This window comes from Tympanuchus pallidicinctus, unplaced genomic scaffold (assembly GCF_026119805.1).
Source record: "Tympanuchus pallidicinctus isolate F22 unplaced genomic scaffold, pur_lepc_1.0 scaffold1, whole genome shotgun sequence".
Lineage (NCBI taxonomy): Eukaryota > Metazoa > Chordata > Aves > Galliformes > Phasianidae > Tympanuchus > Tympanuchus pallidicinctus.
Genome location: NW_026294618.1, coordinates 54916006 through 54938887, shown reverse-complemented (window position 1 = coordinate 54938887; position 22882 = coordinate 54916006). Strand labels below are relative to the sequence as shown.

General features: G+C 40.9%; 1 protein-coding gene across 3 annotated transcripts in view; it reads right to left on the bottom strand.

Moving 5' to 3' along the window:
* Window positions 1-246: 246 nt before the first annotated feature.
* PDE7B (phosphodiesterase 7B) overlaps window positions 247-22882 on the bottom strand; it is a 160705-nt gene continuing 138069 nt past the window's right edge. For all 3 annotated transcript variants that reach the window (XM_052680755.1, XM_052680739.1, XM_052680749.1), the window contains 10 exons: window positions 19936-20087; window positions 19350-19413; window positions 17180-17275; window positions 15455-15555; window positions 13540-13671; window positions 10750-10841; window positions 9147-9291; window positions 7069-7165; window positions 3734-3814; window positions 247-1978 (listed from right to left, as the gene is read on the bottom strand). In XM_052680755.1, the coding sequence (XP_052536715.1) occupies window positions 1761-1978; window positions 3734-3814; window positions 7069-7165; window positions 9147-9291; window positions 10750-10841; window positions 13540-13671; window positions 15455-15555; window positions 17180-17275; window positions 19350-19413; window positions 19936-20087 (1178 nt within the window). In that variant the 3' untranslated portion in view covers window positions 247-1760. The remainder of the gene's footprint in view (window positions 1979-3733; window positions 3815-7068; window positions 7166-9146; window positions 9292-10749; window positions 10842-13539; window positions 13672-15454; window positions 15556-17179; window positions 17276-19349; window positions 19414-19935; window positions 20088-22882) is intronic.

Here is a 22882-nt window from a genome sequence, read left to right as displayed (position 1 = left end):
TGGTGCAATGCAGTAGTGCTCAAGAATGCAATCTCAGTGAAATCATGGAAGCTTAAGGGAAGCTTCGTATAGAATGAACTGAGGCTGTTTATGACACAAATAGGGCCATGTATCTTTCAGAAAAATGAACATAGCATTCATAGAATTCCTCAACTACTATGACAGTTACAAGGATTTTCCTTACAGGCTGACTTGAAAGCATTTTTTCCTTCAATGAGTGAGACAGATCTAGCAGTTGGTTGAAGGTTTTTCTTTCTTTCTTTCTTTCTTTCTTTCTTTTTTTTTTTTAATGAAAAGAAAAATACAAATGCATTTATATCCTGGCTATCTAAGTAAGAGAATACAGGGGGGGATCTCCACTACAAGATCACTTAAGAAAACAGCTGGACACCAGAATTAGTAGGATGTCGTGCTTTTTAGTTCACTATGCTATTTAAATAAAAATTCACTCTTGAATAAATGTTAATTTGATTGAATTGTTGAACTGTGGTTGTAGCTGTGGGCTTCTGGCTTTGCTTCTTTGTTTTGAACTAAAACTTCAGGCTCTGGGAAGCCTTTGCCTATACTGAATGTGCAGGGTGCTACGGTTTTAACAGCACGGATCCATATGGAATGTGTTTGAAGTTTTCAAGAAGTTGTCCTGCCAGGCTTCATTCCTTAATGACCTGTGATATACCTTTGATAGTGGAAAGGCAGTACAGAATTGTATCTTGTAATCATATGATTTTGGCAGCTATCAGAAGATGAAGGATGCTAAAAGTTAAGGCTTTTATCCACAAACAATGGTGAATATTAATAAACTCTATACCATATTTACAAATGGTTTCTCTTGTATTAAAACTAACAGTATTCTGTTCACAGTGCCAATGTTTTTTACAGGTAGCAATCCCACAATACTCCAGTATTTTGGCATGGGAATCAGTAGCGTCTCATATTTACAGGAAAATGTACACATATGAATATAAACACGTTACTTGAAACAGTACTCAAAAGGTAGATCTGTTCGTGTTTCAAAGGGTTAGACTGTACAACACCTTCCCTTTCATTTGCGAGGGAATACCGTTCCTTGCAATGAGAAGATGCCCGTCCAAAGTGGCATAAAAATGATTACCAAAACGAGCCTTGTTACACTGGAGTTGTGTACACGGAGTTGTGTAACCTCAGTCCAAAGTTCATACATCTGTTTAGTGCACAGAATACAAAAGTTAAAAAGGCTTTTATTTTAATTACTAAAATAACCGGATTCTCTCTGCCCTCTGTGAGCGCTGTCTCATTCAACCAGTGTCCTCTGGGTTCTGAAGATGCTGGTGGTTTCATGCGCAGCCCAGCTGCCGGACTGGAAAGCGTATGGCGCTCTGGGCCTTTGTACAGATGTCACAGTATGACTCATGGTAAATGAATATATAACCAAGAGTGCCTCTATCCTCCCCTGTTCTCTCAGTAATCCTCCCTGCTTCATGGCAGCAGTAACTGGCTCGGCTTCAGCTCTGCTGGCCCGACCTGCATTCAAGCAGTTCATGATCTGAAGTGATGGATGGCATCAGGCATGTGCAGAATGAAGAGAGGGGAGAGAAAGATGGAGATCCAGAAAGGAACCAGCAGAACCACGGGCTTGTTCATAAGGACCCTTAGAGCATCTGCTTTGCTGTTTCTTCCCTTTCCATGGTCTTGACAAGAGGCTCCTAGCTCCTCAGGATTTTGCTTGCTGCTGTGATCAAGACGAAGATAGCAGTGCTATAAGGAAAAGTGCAAAGCTGCCACTAAGGAGTTTCTTCTTCATTTAAAGTCTGTTCCTGGCTGTCAGTTACTTGACCTGAGTGGTCATTGCTCCTACTACTGCTGTGTTGCTTATGGAGCAAACTCCTCCACTTTGCCTTGTTCCTCCTGAGATGGTTTAACATGTTTTCAGATAAGGGCGTATCTCCTGTAAACTGGGCCCACCTCTCAAAGAGTGGCTCTACAATGTACGTCATGAACCCTAGGGAAAGAGAGTACAGCAGGTGAGGAGCAAATTCATTGCCTGAGTGCATTATCCCCTGTAGCACCTCAGCAGAGTACAGTGCTATAAGTTGTGAAAACTTTGAGGAAAAATGACCATAAACCTTCAAGCAACCATCAGTTCCTCTTGAAACAGGCAAGTTTTGACCAGCACACATCACCAAGATTGGGATCTGTCTGTCTGGGGTAAGCTTGGGGAAAAGAAAAAACTTGACACTGGTTTTTAGTGTCAAATTTTAGTTATTCTAGAAAAAGGGGAACAGGTTCCCAGCTGCAGCTGTGCATGAGATATGAGAGGAGTTGTAGTGGCATCTAAGCCCCTTAAAGTGCTTGAAGTTATCGCTGCAATAGCAGTAAGTGCTGCTGTGGCTATTCTGCTTCCTGTTCCAGAACTTTCCAGGCTGCAGTAGCTCGTGGGCTTCTGAATACTGTCCTATATGTCATAAATACCTTTTGTACCGCAGAGTGCAGACAAGGACAGCAGTTGAGATGTCTGTGCTGGCCTTTAATATCACATGGGAAAACTATGCAACAGCTTCTCTAAGTTAGAAATAAGTCTGTTCTGACTGCTGAGGAGTGACCTTAGCGTGGGGTTGTACTTATGAATAGGAAAAGCTTGTATTTAAGTTATCGTACTTCTGGCAAAATCGCTGATAGATGAAAGCAAATGGAAATAAAACTTCTAAGTCATAAACTGGAGTTTGATTCCCACAAAATCGAGTTCAGAAAAAAGGATACTTCAAAACCCATTTTAGTGTATGATTGCATCCTCGCTTTTATATGGGGACAGACAAATGGTAGCAGGTTTATCTACACATGGTATCTGCAGTTTGCTGTAACAATACAGTTGGGTTAAGAGACACATTAAATTACTTTCTGGAAGAGGAAGATAAACACTTCAGAAGCAATCATTCTGGTGTGAGACAGGTACTATTTAATGGTTATACAGCTGTCTGCTTAACATCCCATGCATATGGTGTGAAACTGCAAATGCATTTATGGAAATGTGAACTACAAAGTAACCACTGGGCTGCTGAGTGTCATCTGCAAACACGGTCATGGAAACTTGCTCGCTGCTTGAAATCAATCTGCTGTCCAGCAAGGGGAGGCTGTGGGGATGGCAGTGTGTAGCACAGAGGAGAGGAGAAAACTGCTCAGTTCTTTGCAGGTAGTGTGTCAGGCTTTATGGAGGACAGCTCAAATGTTTTTAAAAAGAAGGGAAGATGAAGAAACTGGAGTTGCTGCCCTGACTGGATGCTCTCAGATACTCAGAGAACTACTAAGGCAACAATGAATATGGCCTGAAGGCTCTTAATAAATCTTTCCATGTTCTGGATTCTGCAGGAGCATCATACTGTGGAGTGTTTATGAAGAATCTGTAGGAAACTGGACAGGAAAATAATGTTGTTGCTACTTTAAATGAGAGGTTTTGCAGTGCACTCAGCAGTTGTGGGGATGCTTTTCCCTCATCATCCCAAACAGCCAAAGTATTCCACAGAAATAAGCTTGCAACTGGCTGATGACGCATTTGAAACAATGTCGTGTGTCAACTGATGAAGACAGCAAGAAGTCAATCCTAGATCAGGTGTTCAGTATTCACAAAGCTGACCTTTGCTGCTGATTCACTGGGTTTATGTTCCAGATGGATTTTATCACGTATCGTGTTTCAGTTTCTGTTTGAGCTTGTGCCACACTGAGATAAACACAGAGGAGACAGAATGAAGCTAATACTTACCAATCTGAATGCTTGGTATTGTATCCTTCTGTTGATTACAAAGTGGGCTTATTTCCAGTTCAAATTTTTGTTCCAGGTCACCTACAACATTAAAAAAAAGAATAAGAATTTCTGCTACTTTTGTCTCCATACCTGCGTCAGACTCATACAATGACTGCAGCTGTATGGTTTTGAGCAGCTGGAACCTGGCACCAGTGAGAACCACGTTAAATGTCCAAGTATACCTTTTTTTTTTAATCTTTTTTCTTTTTTCTTCAAGGTATCAAAGCGAGTAAGCATGCAAAGAAGAAAAATCTCTCTAAGGAAAGGTGACTTTTGAATGAACTTTAAATGTAAGCACTTAAGTATTTGAGAATCTTCCTTTTTAAGATAGCTGCTGTGTTGCAGTGTGGGTTGCTACTGTGTGCTTGTGAAAAAAGCTGTTGAAGGATGATGGTGCCTGGCAGCCCACAGCGGTGTCTACACTAGTAAACTACTGCAAACCAGAGTAACAATTCATGTGTTAAAAATCATAGGATTGAGGTTATAAACGTGAAAAAAGGATGTAATTCAAGTTTGTCTTACATTTGTGTCACATGTGGTTGGGTATGGGATCTATGTTTATGCTGAACTTGCATCATTAATTCCCTTGGTAGTCCAGGAAATCCTCACACAGTCTTCTGCACACAATGGACTTGAAACAAAGTGGTTGACTGACCTCCTTGCCCCTTTCACAACTTAGTATGGGATCAAGTGAAGGATGAGTTTCTGGTTGTGAACCTGGAACTGTCCTGAAGACTTCTGCAGTGACTAGCCCAAACTGTTGATGAACAGCTGGGTGAAGGACCTGCTCACCCTTGCTGCCACCTCAACTGCAGCAAAACTGACTAAACTGGGCACTGAGACAATGCTTAAAAACAGTCAGTAGAAACTGCTCCTGCAGGTGCAGAAAGGATCATACAGGACACTCCCATACATAGCTGCATTCCAGCCTGGTCTAGTGGTTGGTGACCCTGCACACAGCAGGAGCGTTGAAACTAGATGATCACTGTGCTCCTTTTCAACCCTGGCCATTCCATGATAGCTAAGAACGTTAAAACATTTCTTTTATGCCTAAAGGCAATGGACAGCAATGATCACGCAGATGCTGCAGTGGCAGGAGAGGACAGGTCAGCTGCATACAAGAGCTCAGCAGCAAAGCAGCTCTGATTGCTCCAGTTGAAGATGCTGTTGCCATGCAGACAGCAACCACCTGTCTCAGAGGGGAGATTTGGTTTCCACATTCGAGCATTAGCCCATTAAACGATTGCAGCAAATCAGTATTTTTTTAAACACTGTGAGTGGAACACTCATCTTTTGTGATTGTTTACACTCTCAGAGACACTACCAGGCTGCAAGTCTTTGGGGTACAGACTCCTGCCCACCTACGGCACAGCTGTGTACAAGCTGTGCTGTTCTGCTTGTCTATTTTATTTACTAATAAGGACACTGCAAGTGCTGTTTAGAAGAAACATATCCATAAATAACATTATGCTAGAGCAGACAAAACATCATATTCAACCTAAAAGAAACATTCTGCTTCCTATCCACTGTTTCTGTTTAAAAACACTTTTATTTTATACCCACTAGCGGACAGTTTTGACTTGAATTTTTTACTGCTGCTCAGCCTCTATAGTCCTGTACATACTATGTGCATTCCTAAGCCTTACCTTTCTCTCTATTACACACACAATTGAGTTTTAAATGTGAGGAGACTGTTTTCATTTTAACTAGGTAGTTAGGAAATACCAGGGAAACATTTTGAGCTTCACAAACAACCAAATGATATTAAAATGGCATTAGAAAAAAAACAAACAAAACAACAACAAAAAAAAAAACCCCACACAACCAAAAACAAAAGAGCTCAAACTTCTGTATGCACAACAGAAGGAAAATTAAACAGTGCGCTAATTCTGGTATTACCTGCCTCATCTGTAGTTAAAATCAGATCAGAGGAGCAATGGTTCTCAAATGTCACAAAAAATACCTTCTAGACCCAGCATTGTTTTTAAGGAGGTTGAAAGTTCTAAAATAATATATATTATTTTAAGTAATAATGATATCTTACTGTATGGTATACATTTTTTTTTTGTGTGTGTGTGCACACTTACCAGGATTACATAGCCACTACTGACAGTCAAACTGTGTTTTTTGTACATTCTCCCACATATACTGCTCTTATTTTCCTTGTACAGCTCTAACTGGTCTATGTATAGTGCATATAACTGGTCTCAGAGGTGTATTTCAGAAATTCTGCTGGCGTGTTTGGTTTGGAGTTTTGGGGAAAAAGCAAAAGTTTGCAAGAGCTGGGGCTGCTGCCTTTCTTAGCGTGGTCCCTCAAGGCCCTAAAGATGTGGTATGGGACAAGTGGGGCACTGCCCTCATGTCTTGGCTATACATCTGATAACACAAACCTACATCTTGCAAATTGCTTCTGTTACTGCAAAAGCATTGAAGTAGAAGACATTTCACTGGCTTAAACTGACATTGGCCAAAAATTAACTTGTCCTATTTGTCCTTGCTTGTTAGTGTTAGGACTAGCTGTACCAGGTACCAGCCTAAATGTTGCTTAATAATTTCATACAGCAGAATTTTAACTGAATTGAGTACTTCATTGTGTGCTCTTCCAGAATTTGTACTGCTTGCCTGAGGCTCTCAGGATGCTGCAAACAAAGAATTTAGCAGTGATTAAACTCTGTTGTACCCCGTCCGTGTTGTAGCACAGCATGACCTTGCCTATGCAGATAGAGCCAAATGGTGCAATTACTGTGTTTAAAAAGAGCCCTGCATGACTGAGCTCCCTGCAGGGGTCTGAAGCATTTGCAATAAGTTCTAGCAGAGTACTGGCTTGCCTACTTTGTTCCTGTAAGCCATGTGAGGGGGGCTTGCCATGCTGGGGAACTGCTTTTGAACTCTCTACATTTGTACGCAGAAGAGACTGCTGTAGGAGCTGCAGTGAGAGTCTGAACGTGAGATAAAACACAGCGGCTGGTGAGATGATTCAAGGCCAGGCTGGATGGGGCCCTGGACAGCTTTATCTAGTGCCTGATTTAGAGGATGGCAACCCTGCCTGTGGTGGAACTAGATGATCCCTTCCAAACTAAGCCAGTCTGCGATTTTAGCGTACTGTAGCCCTGACATGGTTTCAGCTTGGAAATGCTAAGGCTGGCTTGAGGGTTCTCAGTGAGGAGGCAAGCTGTGGGTTCCTCTGTGAAATTGAAGAGCTGAAATGCAGCACACTGTGAGAGGATTTGAGGCCTGAGGCAGGCTGCTGCCACGTAGCAGCTCTGTGTCCCGAGCACAGGGCAGGGGCTGACCTTGGCGGTAGAACTCCTCGCAGACCCTCTCGCTCCACTGCTTGCTCAGCTCCCACAGCCGGCAGGGGTTGCAGATGTCAGCACACTTGAGTGCAATCTGAAAGCAAAGGAGAAAAGTGGCAGCGAGAAAAGAGATTGTTAGCCAGGAGTGCTTCAGTGGTACATCTGCAGTCGTGAAACTCCCAAGCCTCACTGGCAGGAAGGGTTAAGATCACCTGTTGGGTGTTGAGTCTCACCCAAATACTCCTTTTGAGGAAAGAACATTTACTTCAGCTGCTAACAAACCTTTCATTCAGCCCTACGGTTTACTGCAGTGAGAACAAGAGGAGGGCCAAATTCCAAGATGGCAAAATCTTCTGGATATTCCCTGCTAGGAGCAAGCCAAGACAAGCTGCAGGCTGGCTCCTGCTGATTGCCTGGCTCAGCTCCACGTGGGATGCTGAGGGAAGGACGAGCCAAGCCTGTGTGAGACCATTTGGGCGTCTCTTCCCTGTGGTCTGAGCGACCTCTCATCTCACTTTAGTTACACTTCATTTTAATGTCTGTGTGTTTTCCTTTACAACACTCAGCACAGGGCCCTCTGCATTGCCTCTGTCTGGCATTCACTTAGCTAACTAGTGCTATTACGTGCTTTGCAGAGGAATGAGTACAGCATGGCAAGAGATTTTTACAATCAAGTAGCTGCTTTGGAAAAGTGAGCTATGTAATGGTCTGTCTATCTTACTGCTTGGAACAAGGTGCTGTGAGCCACTCATCTTCCCAGATAACCTGAACACAGTCAGCAGGACAGAGCGCAGAATTCATCTGGCACTCAGAGAGGAAAACAGAAGTGTTTCCTGTATAAATTCATATCTATTAACCAGAGGAGGGAGGTCTCCAAGCCTCTTTTCTTTCTGGATTAAATTGAGTAGGCTTAACATTACTGTATATTACTGTGTATTAAAACAAGATTCTTTCACAGATGAGGATAGGTTAAAACTTCTTGTTTTCTTTTTTTTCTTTCTTCCACAAATAATCCTCCAACTAAACAAATCTCACCAGGCCTCTGTCCTAGTTCCTATCTATCTTCAAGGAAGTGCTACAGTTTTTTGCTACAGTGGAGAACTGTAAGCCCTGTGCATTTGCCTAACTGTCTTGCCTAATCTATCCAGAAATATGATAAGCCCATCATCCTGCCCTGCGCGGGCTGTGCAGGAACCTGACAGAAAACCATGTTTCATGGAGAACAGACTAGCAGATCTCTGCATTTCTCACGCTTCTGGAAGGGGAAGAAGCAACAGATCAGCACTTACTTCCTCACAGCTGTCACCTTTCCCATAACCTCGACAGAGTGCAAATGTGAAAATGTTTGTTTTGTAAATGACAATGATTACACTCTTTTATGTATTTAAAAAGAAATTGATGTCATTTCTGCACAGAATCATGTATATACAGCTACTTTAATCACAATAATGCGTTAATAGGTAGAGGTTAATTTTGAAGAGCCTGTTAATGACTGAAGCTTAGCTAAAAGAATCAGTTTGAATCAGTTTGATTTTTAAATAAAACATGGTTTCTTCATTAGCTGGACAGATCCAGTAGAGAAACACCTGCTGCCATGGCAACAGCTGTTTCCACAGAGACAGTTTATGAACATCAGTCGCAGGAACAGAACTTGAACACCTGATGTCAGGTTGTCTGGGGAAGAACACCGAGAAGGGGGCACTCCTGCTCATCACTAGAAAATAACACCAGCAAAGCGATATTTGCCATAAGGAGAACAAAATAGAGGCATTATCTGAAAGAGATGTGGTGGCCTAGAAATAATCAGTAGCTTATCATCGTTTCTAAGCATGTGACACTCATGTTTCTGCTGCATTCTCAGCTTTTTAAACTCAAGGAGATCACATAAGGTAATAGTAGAGGCATCTTAAGCTTTCCTGACATGCCAGGTGGAGGTAACAGAGGAGGTAGAGGTAGGTGAGGTGATGCGGTTGGTCAGACATGCTGTCCTACACTGTTCTAATGTGTACTAGGAAATACCATTACTTGAGAAATAAATAAGAAAACAATAGTGGTAACAAATTTTTAGAACTTACCTGAAGCATAAAATGTCTGTCTCGTGCATCCTCCAGTCTCAAATCCTGATTGTCAAGGTGAGATTTCAGACGAATCAAAAACTCATTTTGTCTGTTGATGTCTGTTGCCAAGATCAGGGAGCCTAACTGCTGTTCGATGTCTTGTCTGCAATTAAGGAAAATAAGCCCCATCAGTCATGGAACCATTGGACTCTAATAGCTCAAAACAACCTGTTATAAACCACAGCTAGCATAAAACTCCCACAATCTTTATGGATCCAAACTGATCAGATTGGTCATTTTCTGCTGGGTTGATAGGATACAACTGCTCTAGCTGCTTAAATGGCTTTGGCAGGAAGGGATAATGGGGAAGAAAAACACTTGTTTGTGTAGGTGGATGTGAAAGCTTCCAGAAAGGAGTAGGAAAGGGAAAAATAAATAACATGGTGCATCTAGAAAAACACATCTTACTCCAGCTGCTCTGAGCTGGGTGCTGAATAATGCAGCTTTAAAGTAGTACTGAACAGAAGTTGTCGGTTTGATGTGAAGGATTTCTAGAGGGGAACACAGCTTACTGCTTCCAGGTAACTTGTTCATATTCCTGGCAAGGTCACCTGCAATTAAATCTTAGTATTGCAGGGTATTCATTGTCTTGATCTCCATTTCTTGGTGAGAGCAGCAGGACATTCAGCCTACTCCAGACACATCCAACCTGCAGCCCACAGGACGCTTTTCATGAGAAAGTCTCTGATAAACACCTTGAGAGCTCACTGAGATTTGCAGCCACTGCCATCAAACCAAACTGATGCGTTAGTTTCACAGAAAGAAGGCCACATATCCCACTAGCTTTACTACAGTTTACTACAGTTACAGTTGCTTCTGTATATGTTTAATTTTTAATGTTTTTATTAAAAATAAGTTTAGTTACTTTATATACATTCATTATATTTTTTCAGAGGGTTGCTGTGAAAGTTATGTCTCCTGTTTTATTATGTTGCCCCATGGCATCAGAAGCAGATGGTGGTGGTAGGCAGTAGGGGTTGAACCTTCCCAACAGTTGTGCGACAGATGGCAGCAGAGGGACAGTGACAGAATGGCATGAAGCAGTGCATGTCACGGAGCTCCTCCATAAGGAAACAATGGCACCCACTGGCATTTATTGATGCTTGCTGAATATCGATGGTGATCGAGTAGTGATTGTGAGCACAGTGAGGCGGTGGGTGGGTGGTGCATTTCATCAGTAGCAATGGTGATGGTGGGTCACCACTGCTAGTGCAGATTTTTTTTATAAGCACAACATGCAGGATCTTATTTACCGCTGGTGAAAAAGCACAGCTAATGGTGGTTACTGTGTTGTAGTTGAGAATTTGCTCCATTAAACAGTGTTGTCGTGCTCTTTCTATTCATTCTAGCTTCCATGGAAATAATTAGGAGGCATTACTTTTGGAGCAATCTTTGTAGATGTGGCTCTAGACAACTCCTTTTCACTCAGTGTAGCCCAGGCAAGCCAAAAAGTTGGACAGCCTACTCTGAAGTCTGACCTCTCTGCCCATGCCCCTTTGAAGGAGAGTGATGGAAGCCAAGGATTAGTTTAAGAGATGCGTTTTCTCTAGCTGACACTTACGTCACCTCCTTGGGCAGGTGAGCGAGGAGCCGTGATTCTCGAAGCATGCCTATTGTAGATCTCCAGTGATGATTTTCTAACACGGAAACATTCTGGTAGGAACAAAAGGGATACATGCAAGGATTAGGCAGGTACATATGGCACAGTTACATGTCTGTCACATCTCGTGATGCCTAGAATTGGTTGAAAATTGTTTGCTGTAACAAAACAAAAGAAAACTGATTTGAAAATCTGTGCTTTAGACAGATTTGAAGAATCTATCTGGATTTCTAGAGTTAAGTTCACTGTGCTTGTAGGTATTCTAGCTAAGATCAACCCTAGTTACTGGGGAGAAACAACAACAAAACAACAACTTTCCAACCATAAGAACTCAAAGCAAGCTATGAAGCTAAGAACAAGTCTGATGACTTTTGACAGTAATTCTGATCATCAGCGAACTTAAATATCCTTCTTCTCTTCTTGCCTAAATACATCAGGATGGGCTTCTGCACCCCTGTACTCTGACCAAGGGAAAAATAAGGGATGCCCCTGCATGCCTGCTGCAGCTGTTTTGAGCTAAGCTATTGCTACTGGGTTGTCTGCATTTCTCTTCTGTCATACTATCAACATAAACATGGAAAGATTGCTGGGTCAAGAATGCAGAGCAAGCATATCTGTGAAAAGATTACGCTGGGCTTGCTGAATTAAAATATGGCATAAAGTTAATTTCAAGTCAAAACACTGTAGATGCACGTGTGAAATACCCATCTTTTCTTGTGTTTATAGGGAGGTTTCTCCCTTCTGTTCTCCTGTCTGCTCTCAGCTACAAGCAGAACTCCAACAGAAATGTTTTGCATTTTGTTTTTGTCTCTGCACCTCTTGGCAGTGGCTGCTCTCAGCCACCTGCACAGAGCAGAGCACACTGGGGGGCCCTCTGCCCACCTTGTCAGACCTCAGTTCTCCCTCTAAAGCACGGCTCATCAAATGCTTTACCTGCATGGAGAGAGGCGCTTGTTTCCTTTTCTCTCTGGCTGGCTCACAGCTGAGTTTGAGAGACTGTCAGCTTCTGCTCTGCCTCTACTTTTACTGTGCTGGCATGGAGCACTCCTGAGCTCTATATGGAAACCTGCTTGCCTGACATTTGGTCACAATGAAGGAGAGCCAAAGCACGACTTAGCATGTAGGCATCCAAGCACATCCTTGCATCGAACTAATAGTTACCCAAAGGAAAAAAAAAGTCAGGGATTCAATCCAGATTTCCATTTCTGTAAATTCCCGCTCTTTGCCTGCTGCTATTTGAGAACTTCAAGCCAGTACAGCATCTAGTATCCCATATTTAAAGTACATGGAGCAGGGAAAAGGAAAGGTCAAGTTAACAAGTGACAAGTGAGCATGAAGTCATATGACACCCCTGTTAAATGCAGGCAGCCAGAATCCCTGAAGCTGTTGCCAACAATTAGGAGTCAGCTATTCCACCTAGGAACACTCTACTGCCTTATTAAGCCTAATTGCCATTAGTTATCTGATCACTTAGGCTGGAGGGGAGATAATCCAAGCAGGGAGAAAACCCATGTGATGGCTTGCAGGCTGGTGTTTTTAGCTCCGATCTCTAGAGGTTACTTTCCCACACTTTTTTAAAATTATTTTTTGAAAAATTATCAGTAGCAGAGATTTATTTTAGAAGCAGAATGTTAGGAAGTCTCTGTCACAAATACTGCCTAAAAACTAGAGGGCTGCCCCAACAAAAACTTCAGGACTATGGCAAAATCTCCAATCTGTGACAGGGCCAGTCATAAAGGTTGGAGTCTTTCAGCATCAACATGTTCTAGCTGGGAATCCCAGGGCCCAGCTTCTTTCTGTGTCTCACACAGGACAGTTGAACATACCACCAATTTCTTACGTTAAACTCAAATGTTGCTTGGGTAGGGCAAAACAACAGATAACCTCTTGACATATACAAAGCAAGTCACAGCAAACTCTTGATTTCTGTTTTCACAGAAACACAGCTATTAATGAGTCTTCCTCCGATTAATTTTTAACTTAGAATATTCTAGTTCTGATACCTTCTTACAAAGGCTGAAGTCGACTCTTCTGAAGGATAGAAATCCCTACATCCCTACAATCACCATTTAATTACTGTGAATTACATTTAGTGAAACCAAAATGATTTATGGCATCGCTCAAGTCTATAAATACAGAGATGTACATATAACATACACATGCAAGCAAAGATAGCCTGATTATACATAAATGACAACTGTAGATAAAATGCAGTAACTAACTTGGGCCAAAGGTTTAAATATTTTCAGAAAAGACCACAGAAAACAGTGGAGGATGGGTTCATTGACGGTCATTGACCCATCAGTGAGCTGTACTTTCATTTCAGGGAGCCTTCCACTACTGCTTGTTGGAGTAGGGAGGATAACTACCAGGTGAGAGACAACACTGTATTTATCCCAGGCATCTGTTTCTCTCTGGTATCTTTTAGTGGTTGCTCTCAGAAACAGGATACTGGTCTAGACAGTCTGTGGCATGACCTATGGTGGCTGCTTTAAAGTCCTTTCCTTATATCTCTGGGATGTTTGTGTAAATATCTACAACTCTTCCTTTGTTTTTTTTTAATCTTGCTTTTTTTTTTTTTTTAAGTTGCTGCATTCATTAGTTGTTCCATTTTCCTAGAGTCATGTGAAGCAAAAGTTTCCTTTAACATGCCAATTTAAGACATCCTTGCTGTTTACGTGCTTGCTCAAGAAAAAAAGAAATACAAACTGACACCATTGTACATATTATTGACCTGGTAAGTATTTTTACCTGGTACAGACTGGCAAGGTGGTGTTTCGTTTTGATCAGAAATGGCTGGTTGACCCCCGGATGATCCACATCGTGAGCTGCAGCAGCCAGCAGTCCAAGCATGATGTCCGATGGGGTGAGGAAGCTGGCAAGCTGAATCACATATTAATCACAACAAGAAAGCAAACAGTAAACACTTCCCCTGGCCTCATCCCTCCCTTTTGGCAGACAAACAAACCAGCTGACTACATGGAACTGCTCAGTTTTGTACACAGACATCAAAAACGAAATAAACTAATAAACTGAGAACAACCTTTTCGAGGTGACTATCGAACAAATATCTACAAAGAATCAGACTATGTTAATGTTACTACAATCTGTATTTCTCATCTTTTTGTTGTTTATAGCAATATATGGATTGTTATACAGGTTTTTGAGAGGTTTTAAACTAAAAGATTCAGTTTAAAATAGTAAGTACACCAGCAGGCCAGTGTGTGTTAGTATCCTCGCTCATTATTTAACAACACCAACAACACATCATGCTTCACTTTTCTGGAACAGCATTATGCTTAAAATGCAGTGCTTACAAGTTTTTGAAATTTCAAAATGGGCCATTAGATTATGTCAGATCAGATGCTGGTATTTTATAGGAGAGTATTATTTAATTTTCCAACTTCAGACATACAAATCTGAAAAAACCACCCAGACTTTTTCTACTATGTAGTTTATTATTCAAAGCAAATTGTGTTGTCACTGGAAAAAAAAAAAAAAAACCAAAAAACTTAGTATCTAATGTTTCTGAGAGTTAGTTATTACTAGCGTGATGAGTGTGTACAGTCTATGATAGGAAAGAAGCATGCTGGGATGAGGAATTAACAAGTTTCGTACAGAGATGAATGCTGGCCGTCCTCTGCACTTTTTGTCAGAAGAGACTTGCAGGAGATGGAAGTGAAGGAATACTGAGGCTTGCTCCTGTCCTCACAATTTTTATATTCTGGTCAAAACATTTGCTAATTCTAGCATAATTTTGTTTTGTTTAAGTCAGGTCAAGAAAGATTAGTTATGCTTTTATACTGTGGCTCAGCATTATTTAGGAGGCCTACAGGAAAGCTGGGGATGAACTTTTTATAAGGACGTGTAGTGACAGGAAAAGGGGAAATCATTTTTAACTGGAAGAGGTTTTTAGAGCAGACATTAGGAAGAAATTCTTTACTGTGAGGGTGGTGAGACACTGGAACAGGTTGCCCAGAAAAGTTGTGGATGCCTCTCTCTGGAAGCAATCAATGCCAGGCTGGATGGGGCTGTGAGCAACCTGGTCGAGAGAGAGGTATCTCTGCCTATAGCCTATGGTCTAGGGGATTAGATGATCTTAAGGGTTCCTTCCAACCTAAACCATTCTATGATTCTATGATTACAGTATTAAAGTGCCTTCCAATAATGCATTAAACAACATCATAATTGTCTAACTCTCATTTTGTGAGGGCTTACTGCAACATTTAAGAAGCTGCTGCTGGCTCATGTAGAGGACACCCTTTCAACAAGACCAGTCAAAGGGACCGTATGCCCATTTTTGGTGTTCCACTGCCAAATTTAGTGTGTTGAAATACTGACATGAGGGCTGATGCCCTGAAGTGACCGAGGCATGGGCAGGCACTGCCTTCTACTGGCACTGCTGGGAGGACTGCCACATCAGGTGGATGGTTGGTGACACTGTCACAGCAAAACTTGCCAGAGCTCATACAACAGCACCTAGACACATAATTCACAGGATGGGAGGTGACTTGAGTAGCTTGTTTGAAATTGTAAGCTGACTTCAAGTTTGCAATAATTTTCTGCTATCTAAAAAATAGTACTAAAGTGTTTGTTTTTTTTAATCCTGGAAAAGCAACTTTGAGCATTATCTGAAAGCAACGTCAATGTGAAAGGCTGTCCTTACCTTAGGCTCCCTTAGATAGCAGTGCATAGCCTGCGTGACATCAGCAGCGTGGACAGCATTGTGGTAAGGGTTCTGGCTGTGGTAATCTTCTTGAACCATAACTGGAAAACAAAACAGAACAAAGATCCTTTTGTCTCTGAATTCCATGACCACAACTGGGAACTGGGTTTAAAATACAATTTGAGGTTTTGCCTTCAGCTGCCTAAGGAGTTTCTTCAAATACCTGTAACTTAGACTGGTGCTCTTATTGCGATACCTTCAGAAAAAAAAAAAACATGCATGAAAGGATTTGTGAGGCCCATGGGGATACACTCGGTCTAGTTCATAAATCAACTCTTTCTTGCCTTAGTGAAGGCTCTCATTCAGGAGTAAAATAAATAAGGAAGAAAGGCAAACTTATCCACAACGGAGTGTAATTATTTAGGCTGCTGTCACAGGGGAGTAATATGTCATTACGGCAGTACAGTCTGATTTACAGCAGCAGGAGGAGAGGCCCTCACATCCTGGCACTATTTGCTGTTTGAGGACTACAGTCCAAGGCATTCCTACAGAGAATTAAAAGATACTGCATTTGCGTATTTGAAGAAAGATCTCCTGTGACAGCCACATCTGCGCTTCCATTTTGAAATACTAGTCTCTCCTCCTGTTTCAGTTTGTGGAACTGGAAGAGTTCCATCTGAATGCATCCCTGTTAACTCTCATTTGCACTAGCACAGAAGACCACTGAGGTTTGTATTTCATGTTCATCTCCTCTTTGCAGCAATGCCTGCATCATTTTGGGGCAATACAACTCAAATGGTAGAAGTTGCATGTGCCCTCACCCAAAATGCTCTTCTTCACACCATCAAATTGATCAAACAGATAAAATTACCACAGTGCTTGCCTCCAGCCTGGGCTACATCAAAGCAAATCCCAGCCTACACAATGTTTTCAGTTAATCTGAAGTTATAGTGAGTAACTCTTTATACCCTCCGTGCTTCAGCTCTCATTAACCGAATATTCACCTCATGTCAGGCCACAGCAGCTAGAATAGCCAGGGAGATCTGTCTCCACATCAGAGGAAAGACTTCCAGAAGTAACAGTGGTGCATTTTTTTTTTTAAGAGATCCTGCCTTTGAAACTCTATCTGACACTCAGAAAAAACAGCATTCAGCTGCATTCAAAACATAATGCAGAAAGCAATTGATTTTGGCCAATTCCTTCCTTTGGTTCGTAAACAGCATGGGGCTAATATTTCTGTTGGCAGTAACAGCAGCAGGGGCTTTCATCAACACTGTTCAGTGTAGACAGCTTGATATAATTTGTTAAATTTTGCACTTAAGCTTTAACTGCCCTGGGTCTCAGTGGTCTATTAGTGAAATAATGCTGCTGTACCACAATTGTATTGTGCACGGGTAGGTCTTGCAATGCACATCTGTCTGTGTGGGCCTCCTCTGCCTGCCACATCTCTGCATGACATTTTTCTAAATCATCAGTGCAGCTGTGGTATTAAGATGCTTAAGTCCAATACAGAGTCTTTTAAGACACTCAACTGACCTAACAAGTATTGAATTGAGACCCCCTACTGCCTGTTAATTGTACCCTAGTAGATATCACAGAAATATTTGAAGTAATTAAAACAACATTGTGATTTTGCACAGATATGCAGAACAAGCCAATGCCTTTTTTGAGGCTCTATTTAAGCTGCAACCTGCATTTAATGATGATTTAAAGGTGAGCACTTACCTAAAAACCTATGCAATGTAACCATATCTAGCTGGAAATGGTGAATAAGTCCATGCACGTTGAAGAGGTGACAAAGCAGTGTTACGAGACTGTTTCCTAAAAGCAGAGAGGAACAGCTTAGATTGCTTTAAACGTGTAGTTATCAACCAAGACTAAAAAAGTTGGTAGTATCCTTTTACTTGGTTCCTATCACCTTAGTTCCCAACACATTAGCTTAGATGATACTCATATACTCAATAATAGCTTATATATATTATTCTCTTGCACAAACAAGACTTGACAGTTTGTCTGTGTCAGTGAAATGCTATTCTGGTGTCCCACTGCGTCTGCTATTTCAGTTAGACACAGAAGACCAATCGATTCACTGGAAATCTTCTGACAGGATTGTTTGTAAACCACACCATCTTCATAATCCAAGTTCCCTCCAGAAATGACAGAAAGAGCAAATGGCTTTTCTGCCATTTTGGCTTGCCATACTGTACAAATTGATTACTTAATGAGAATTCTGTAGCTTGCAAATTGAAGCTTTTGATTTTATACACGACTGTGAAACATGTACGTAATGCACATAGCTAGCTCAGCTGCAAGTGCATCTCACAATGATGCGGACATGAAAATGAGTTACTGATTTATGATCTCAAGTCCCACTTGGTAATGTTGGTCTGACTGTGAATTTCATAGCAGGAACACTGACAAAACTGAGCCTAACTATACATCAAACTATATTATATGATCAATTATACGTACACACAGTGTTTAGAAAAGCTTGCGCTGTGTAATTCAATGCCAACGCTTCCAGAACAGTTAGAAAAAAACACCTAACAAACCAACCCATACAAAATAAAAACAATGTCTGAAGGTAGTATTTGCTCATTTAACGTAACTCAGGAAAGAAAACAAACATATGGACATGGAGGCTTACTTGGCCTTGACTACTGAACAGAGGCATAGAAAGGTGATTTGGAAGAAATGTTTTTATTTCCCTTGCCGTTTGCAGTTCTTTCCACTCTTCCCTGACAGTTGCTCAGCCAAATTACCCTCTAAACCAGCTTTCCTACGTTTTCTGCCACAGCCAAACTACTTAGACTGGGAGCAAGGACTGGGGGTTCTCATTCCTAAAAGCAATACAGAAAGGCCAAAGGTGTGATTGTGACTTCTTCAGCAGCTGCCTGACCCACATTCACTGCACAGATATTACTTGGCACATGCTAGTATAGGCACATATTTAAAATCATACAATCAATAAGGTTGGAAAAGATCTCCAAGGTCATCCAGTCCAACTGTCCACCTACCATCAATATTGTCTACTGAACCATGTCCTTTAGTACCACATCTCCTAGATTAGTGAACACCTCCAGAAATGGTGACTCCATCTCCTCTGTAGGCAGCCTGTTCCAGAGCCTGACCACTCTTTTGGAGAAGTTTTTCCTAATATCCAGCCTTTATCTCCCCTGGTGCAAGTTGAGGCCATTCTCTCTAGTCCTATCACTAGTTACATGGGAGAAGAGGCCAACCTCCACCTTGTTACAATGTCCTTTTGGGCAGTTGTAGTAGAGTGCAATAAGATCTCCCCTAAGCCTTCCCTTCTCTAAGACCGAACACCTCCAGTTCCCTCACAGCTGCTCCTCACAAGACTTGTGTTCCAGATTCCTCACCAGCATTGCTGCCCTTCTCTGGACATGCTCCAGTTTCACTGAGTTTTAACACCTTACATACTTTTCCTATTTTAGTCTATCCAGATTGTTGACCCAAAGTAAAGGTATTTTTGGTTAAAGGCATTATCAACTGATCTACACATGTATCTAATTGGCCTGTTTTAAAGTTGCTTTGGAGTTTTCTACATAAAGGAAACTGAAACACTTCCTTGAAACTAATAAATAATTCATAATAAGCAAAACGTGACTATAACAAATATAGCAGATTACATTAACACAAAAAAAAAAAAAAACAAAACAAAAACCCCACACTTTAAATGTTTTCCAGTAGTTATGAACATTCTGGTAAAAGCTTGAAAAGATCAAGGATATGATTTTAAGAGGAGCTAATTGTGTCCAAGTCTCTTCAGTAATCTAAACTGGAAAATTCAGTAAAATATTAGTTGGACATTTTTAAGATAGTCATATATAAGGTACCCTAACTAGATACATATTTTTCTTTTTTAAGTACTTACCATTTGTCAAGCGGTCAAACAAGAAAATGTCAAAATCCCATGTTCCCACTTTGGATAGCATATGCTAGAAAAACAAATACAAAAAGAAGAAGTTGGTATGTCAAACTGCAAAGTAGATTGAAATCATTATTCCATATTGAAGTTGCAGGAACCAATTACCTGATCAAAGCTTTGCTCAGGAAAGCTATAGAGATGTACTTTGAAATACCAAAGTTTAAGAACCAAATTTAGTTGTATTATGAGGACTGCTTAGAATGATTCAGAGAGAGTCAACAAGGCTGGAAAAGATCTCCAATATTATCCAGTCCAACTGTCCACCTATCACCAACATTTCCCACTGGACCATGTCCCTTAATACATCTTATAGTTTCTTCAACACCTCCAGGGATGGTGATTCCACCACCTCTGTGGGCAGCCTGTTCCAGTGCCTGACCACTCCTCTGGAGAAGATTTTTCTAATATCCAACCTGAATCTTCCTTGGTGCAACTTGAGGCCATTCCCACGTTTTCTTATCTGAACAATGAAACAAAACTTACACTCCTTGGAATATTTTAAGATGTGTAGAGATCTGGAGACCCATCTTACCCGTGCTTGCCCAAGGTAGTCCTCATCCAGCAGGTACAGAGAAGCCTGTGGTATGATTCCACGGAGTAACCGGGATGCATGGAAATACCTCTGAAAACTTAACAGTCTTTTCACCTTTTTCTTGGTGCCAATTTCCCCTGAGAGTGTTGTATCTACAAAAAGCAATCAGTACAGAAACCATGAAGATCAAGATCAAGGACAACGTTCTCAATTATTTATTAGAGAGACACAGCAAAAAATTTGTTATAATGATTCAGAAGTGATAACATTCATGCTTCTTGCCAGCCCTCATGAAGGGGAAACATCCAAATTCCTATACCTCAGCGTAATACATTTGTTTAGTTCAGAAAAGAAATACATCCCAGTAAACAGAGTAGTAATATAGGAGTTGGAAGGTCTGAGTTCAAGACACTGCCACAGGCTTTAATGTGATCCAAGCTAAATCACCATGGGAGGAATATATCATGTAACTGTGGAGGGGTTAATAGGTAGGCAAATGAGACAGGACTGGCACAGCAGCATGATTGGTCTCTTGCAAAAAAACAGAAGTAATGTTTCGTGATCCATAGTAAAATGGAAAGCTTCTTGCAGGCAAACAGACAGGGAACTTCTCTTGACAACTGGAGCTTATAAGAAGTTAACAGCACTTCTTTATACTGGGCAGACTCCAAGCAGACACCGGTGGCCTTGTGCACAGCATTTGCAATACAGTAACTACTCTCATTGTCAATTTGAAACAAAAGCATGACACCAAGAGAGAATTCAAAATACGGCCTGAGAGCACAAATGCAGGACTCGGTTTTGGAAAAGGGCAGAAAAAAGAAGAAGCAAGAGTAGGTTAACAACCCCACTGCATTACACTTTCCATATACCACAGCAAACTATAAATGAAGGAAACGTCCTTTTCCCACTTGGGATGTAAACACAGGTAATTCCTTCCCTTTTTAGTTATGCAAAAGAATACGTTCCTCCAAGTCAGCATCCAGATAATTTTAGGAAACATTCATACCTGGCTAAATATGCCACACACACACACACACACACAAAAAAAAAAAAAAAAAAAAAAAAGGGTAGCTCTTGTACAGTGATTAAATCTGTCATTAGTGTAATTAAATTACCGCTAAGAAGAGAGCACTATGCAGGCCTCCTAAAGCTGGCAGTGACCTAAGTCATTCCATCTGAATTTTTAACAGAACCTCATGCACAACTGGAATGTTTGCATTTTGCAGTCAGGTCTAAGTTTTGGAAAAAGAGGCAGTTGTTAGAAGGTAGTAAGAAAGATATGACAGCTTTGTTGATGGGAGGAACCTTGCAAGAAATTGATAGTTAAGCACTCCTTTTAGAAAACAGTAATGCTGGCTCACGTTAAGCTTTTCACCTATCAAGACCCCCAGATCCTTCTCCACAGGGCTGCTCATTTGTTCTGTTGTGAAATTAAAATATTATTTGGATATTGCTTTTATGTGTTTTATCATTCCAATAGTTTCTTTTCTGATAAGTTCTGATTAGTTGTTTTTTTTTTTTTCTCCTTTCATTTTTTTTTTTTTTTTAAACCTTAGATGGTTCAATATTTGGATTTCTCCAGGAGCAGATGTGAGCACTTACTGTAGCAAATTTCTTCTTTATATAATCCAACAGTTTTCAAACAACATAGTTATGGGGTGAGAGAAAGTCAGTAATCACCAAATACTTAAAATAACTTAGGAGGTATTTTCTTAGACTTGTAAGTCACAGATTTGTGCCAAACACTCCACTGAGTTTTAATAACAAAAAAAACCCACACAAAATAGCTTTATTACAACTTGGAAAAAGCAGGAATGCTAACAGTCACAATGTCACTGCTACCAGCCTGGAGTTAGATTTTCAGGTATGATGTGCCAATACCTTCCTGAGCTGTTACACGTTTTAAATGCTGAAACATCATGGCCTACTGAAAGGGTAATTAACATATATACATTGCAGCAGTTATCCAGTCACAACTATATGTCTGGCGGGCTCCTGTCTTTGCATTTTGTTTCACTTACTAAAGTAAGTGAAGTAAGTTGCTGGCACTGAGTTTATTTCCTAGATAGTAAAACACTCTTAAAATCATTGTTGGTTTTTTTTTTTTTTTTTTTTTTTTTTAATCTGTCTCAGCTGTTTTTTGACTTTCCAATTTCCCTAAGTCTATCTTTGCCCCACACCTGTCACTATTTAAAATTCAGATGCAGAATTCCTACAGATGGATGATCTTAGAGCTGATGGTCTGGGCAGTCCCAACAAGCAGAAATACACTCGAAGAACTTTGTGTTCTATCTGCTGGATTACCTGGCTGTTTCAGCAGCACAGACAACACTACCAAAACACTCACACATCAGGTAGAAATAAAACATTTCTTATTGTGAAAAATTTTCCAGATTGAACCATCAAATTTGTTGCTGATGCTATGTCATACTGTTTCACAGATGTATCATGGGTCTCAACTGAAACACAAGCCACGGAGACAGCAGACAGCACCTCTGAAACGGAACCTGCTTCAGATAAACATTATGTTACATGCAAAATACTATGCAAATAAAGGTCACCTACAACAGTCTGTTGCCCTGCACATCTACTCTTATGAGAAAAAATTCACAGTATTCAAATGTATTTTCAAACTGGGCTCTTGACAGAAGTGCCCAAATGCTGCATCGCAGTCTATCAACATGCAGACTTTGGATGCTGTCTTAAAGTATTTAGCGTTAAAAGCATGTCCTTTAGGTCATTCCAATAACAACTGATTTGTCTATGAGTCATGGGACTTGTCAAATGATTACTATAGGCTTTACTGGGTTACTGTATCAGCCTGAGCAACATGCCTCATTATGATGCAACACTCAACTATTACCATCTCATCAACATTCACTCTTTCTCCTCCTCTCATCAGTGTTAAAAACATAACCACGTGAGGAAAAAAAAAAAAAAAAAA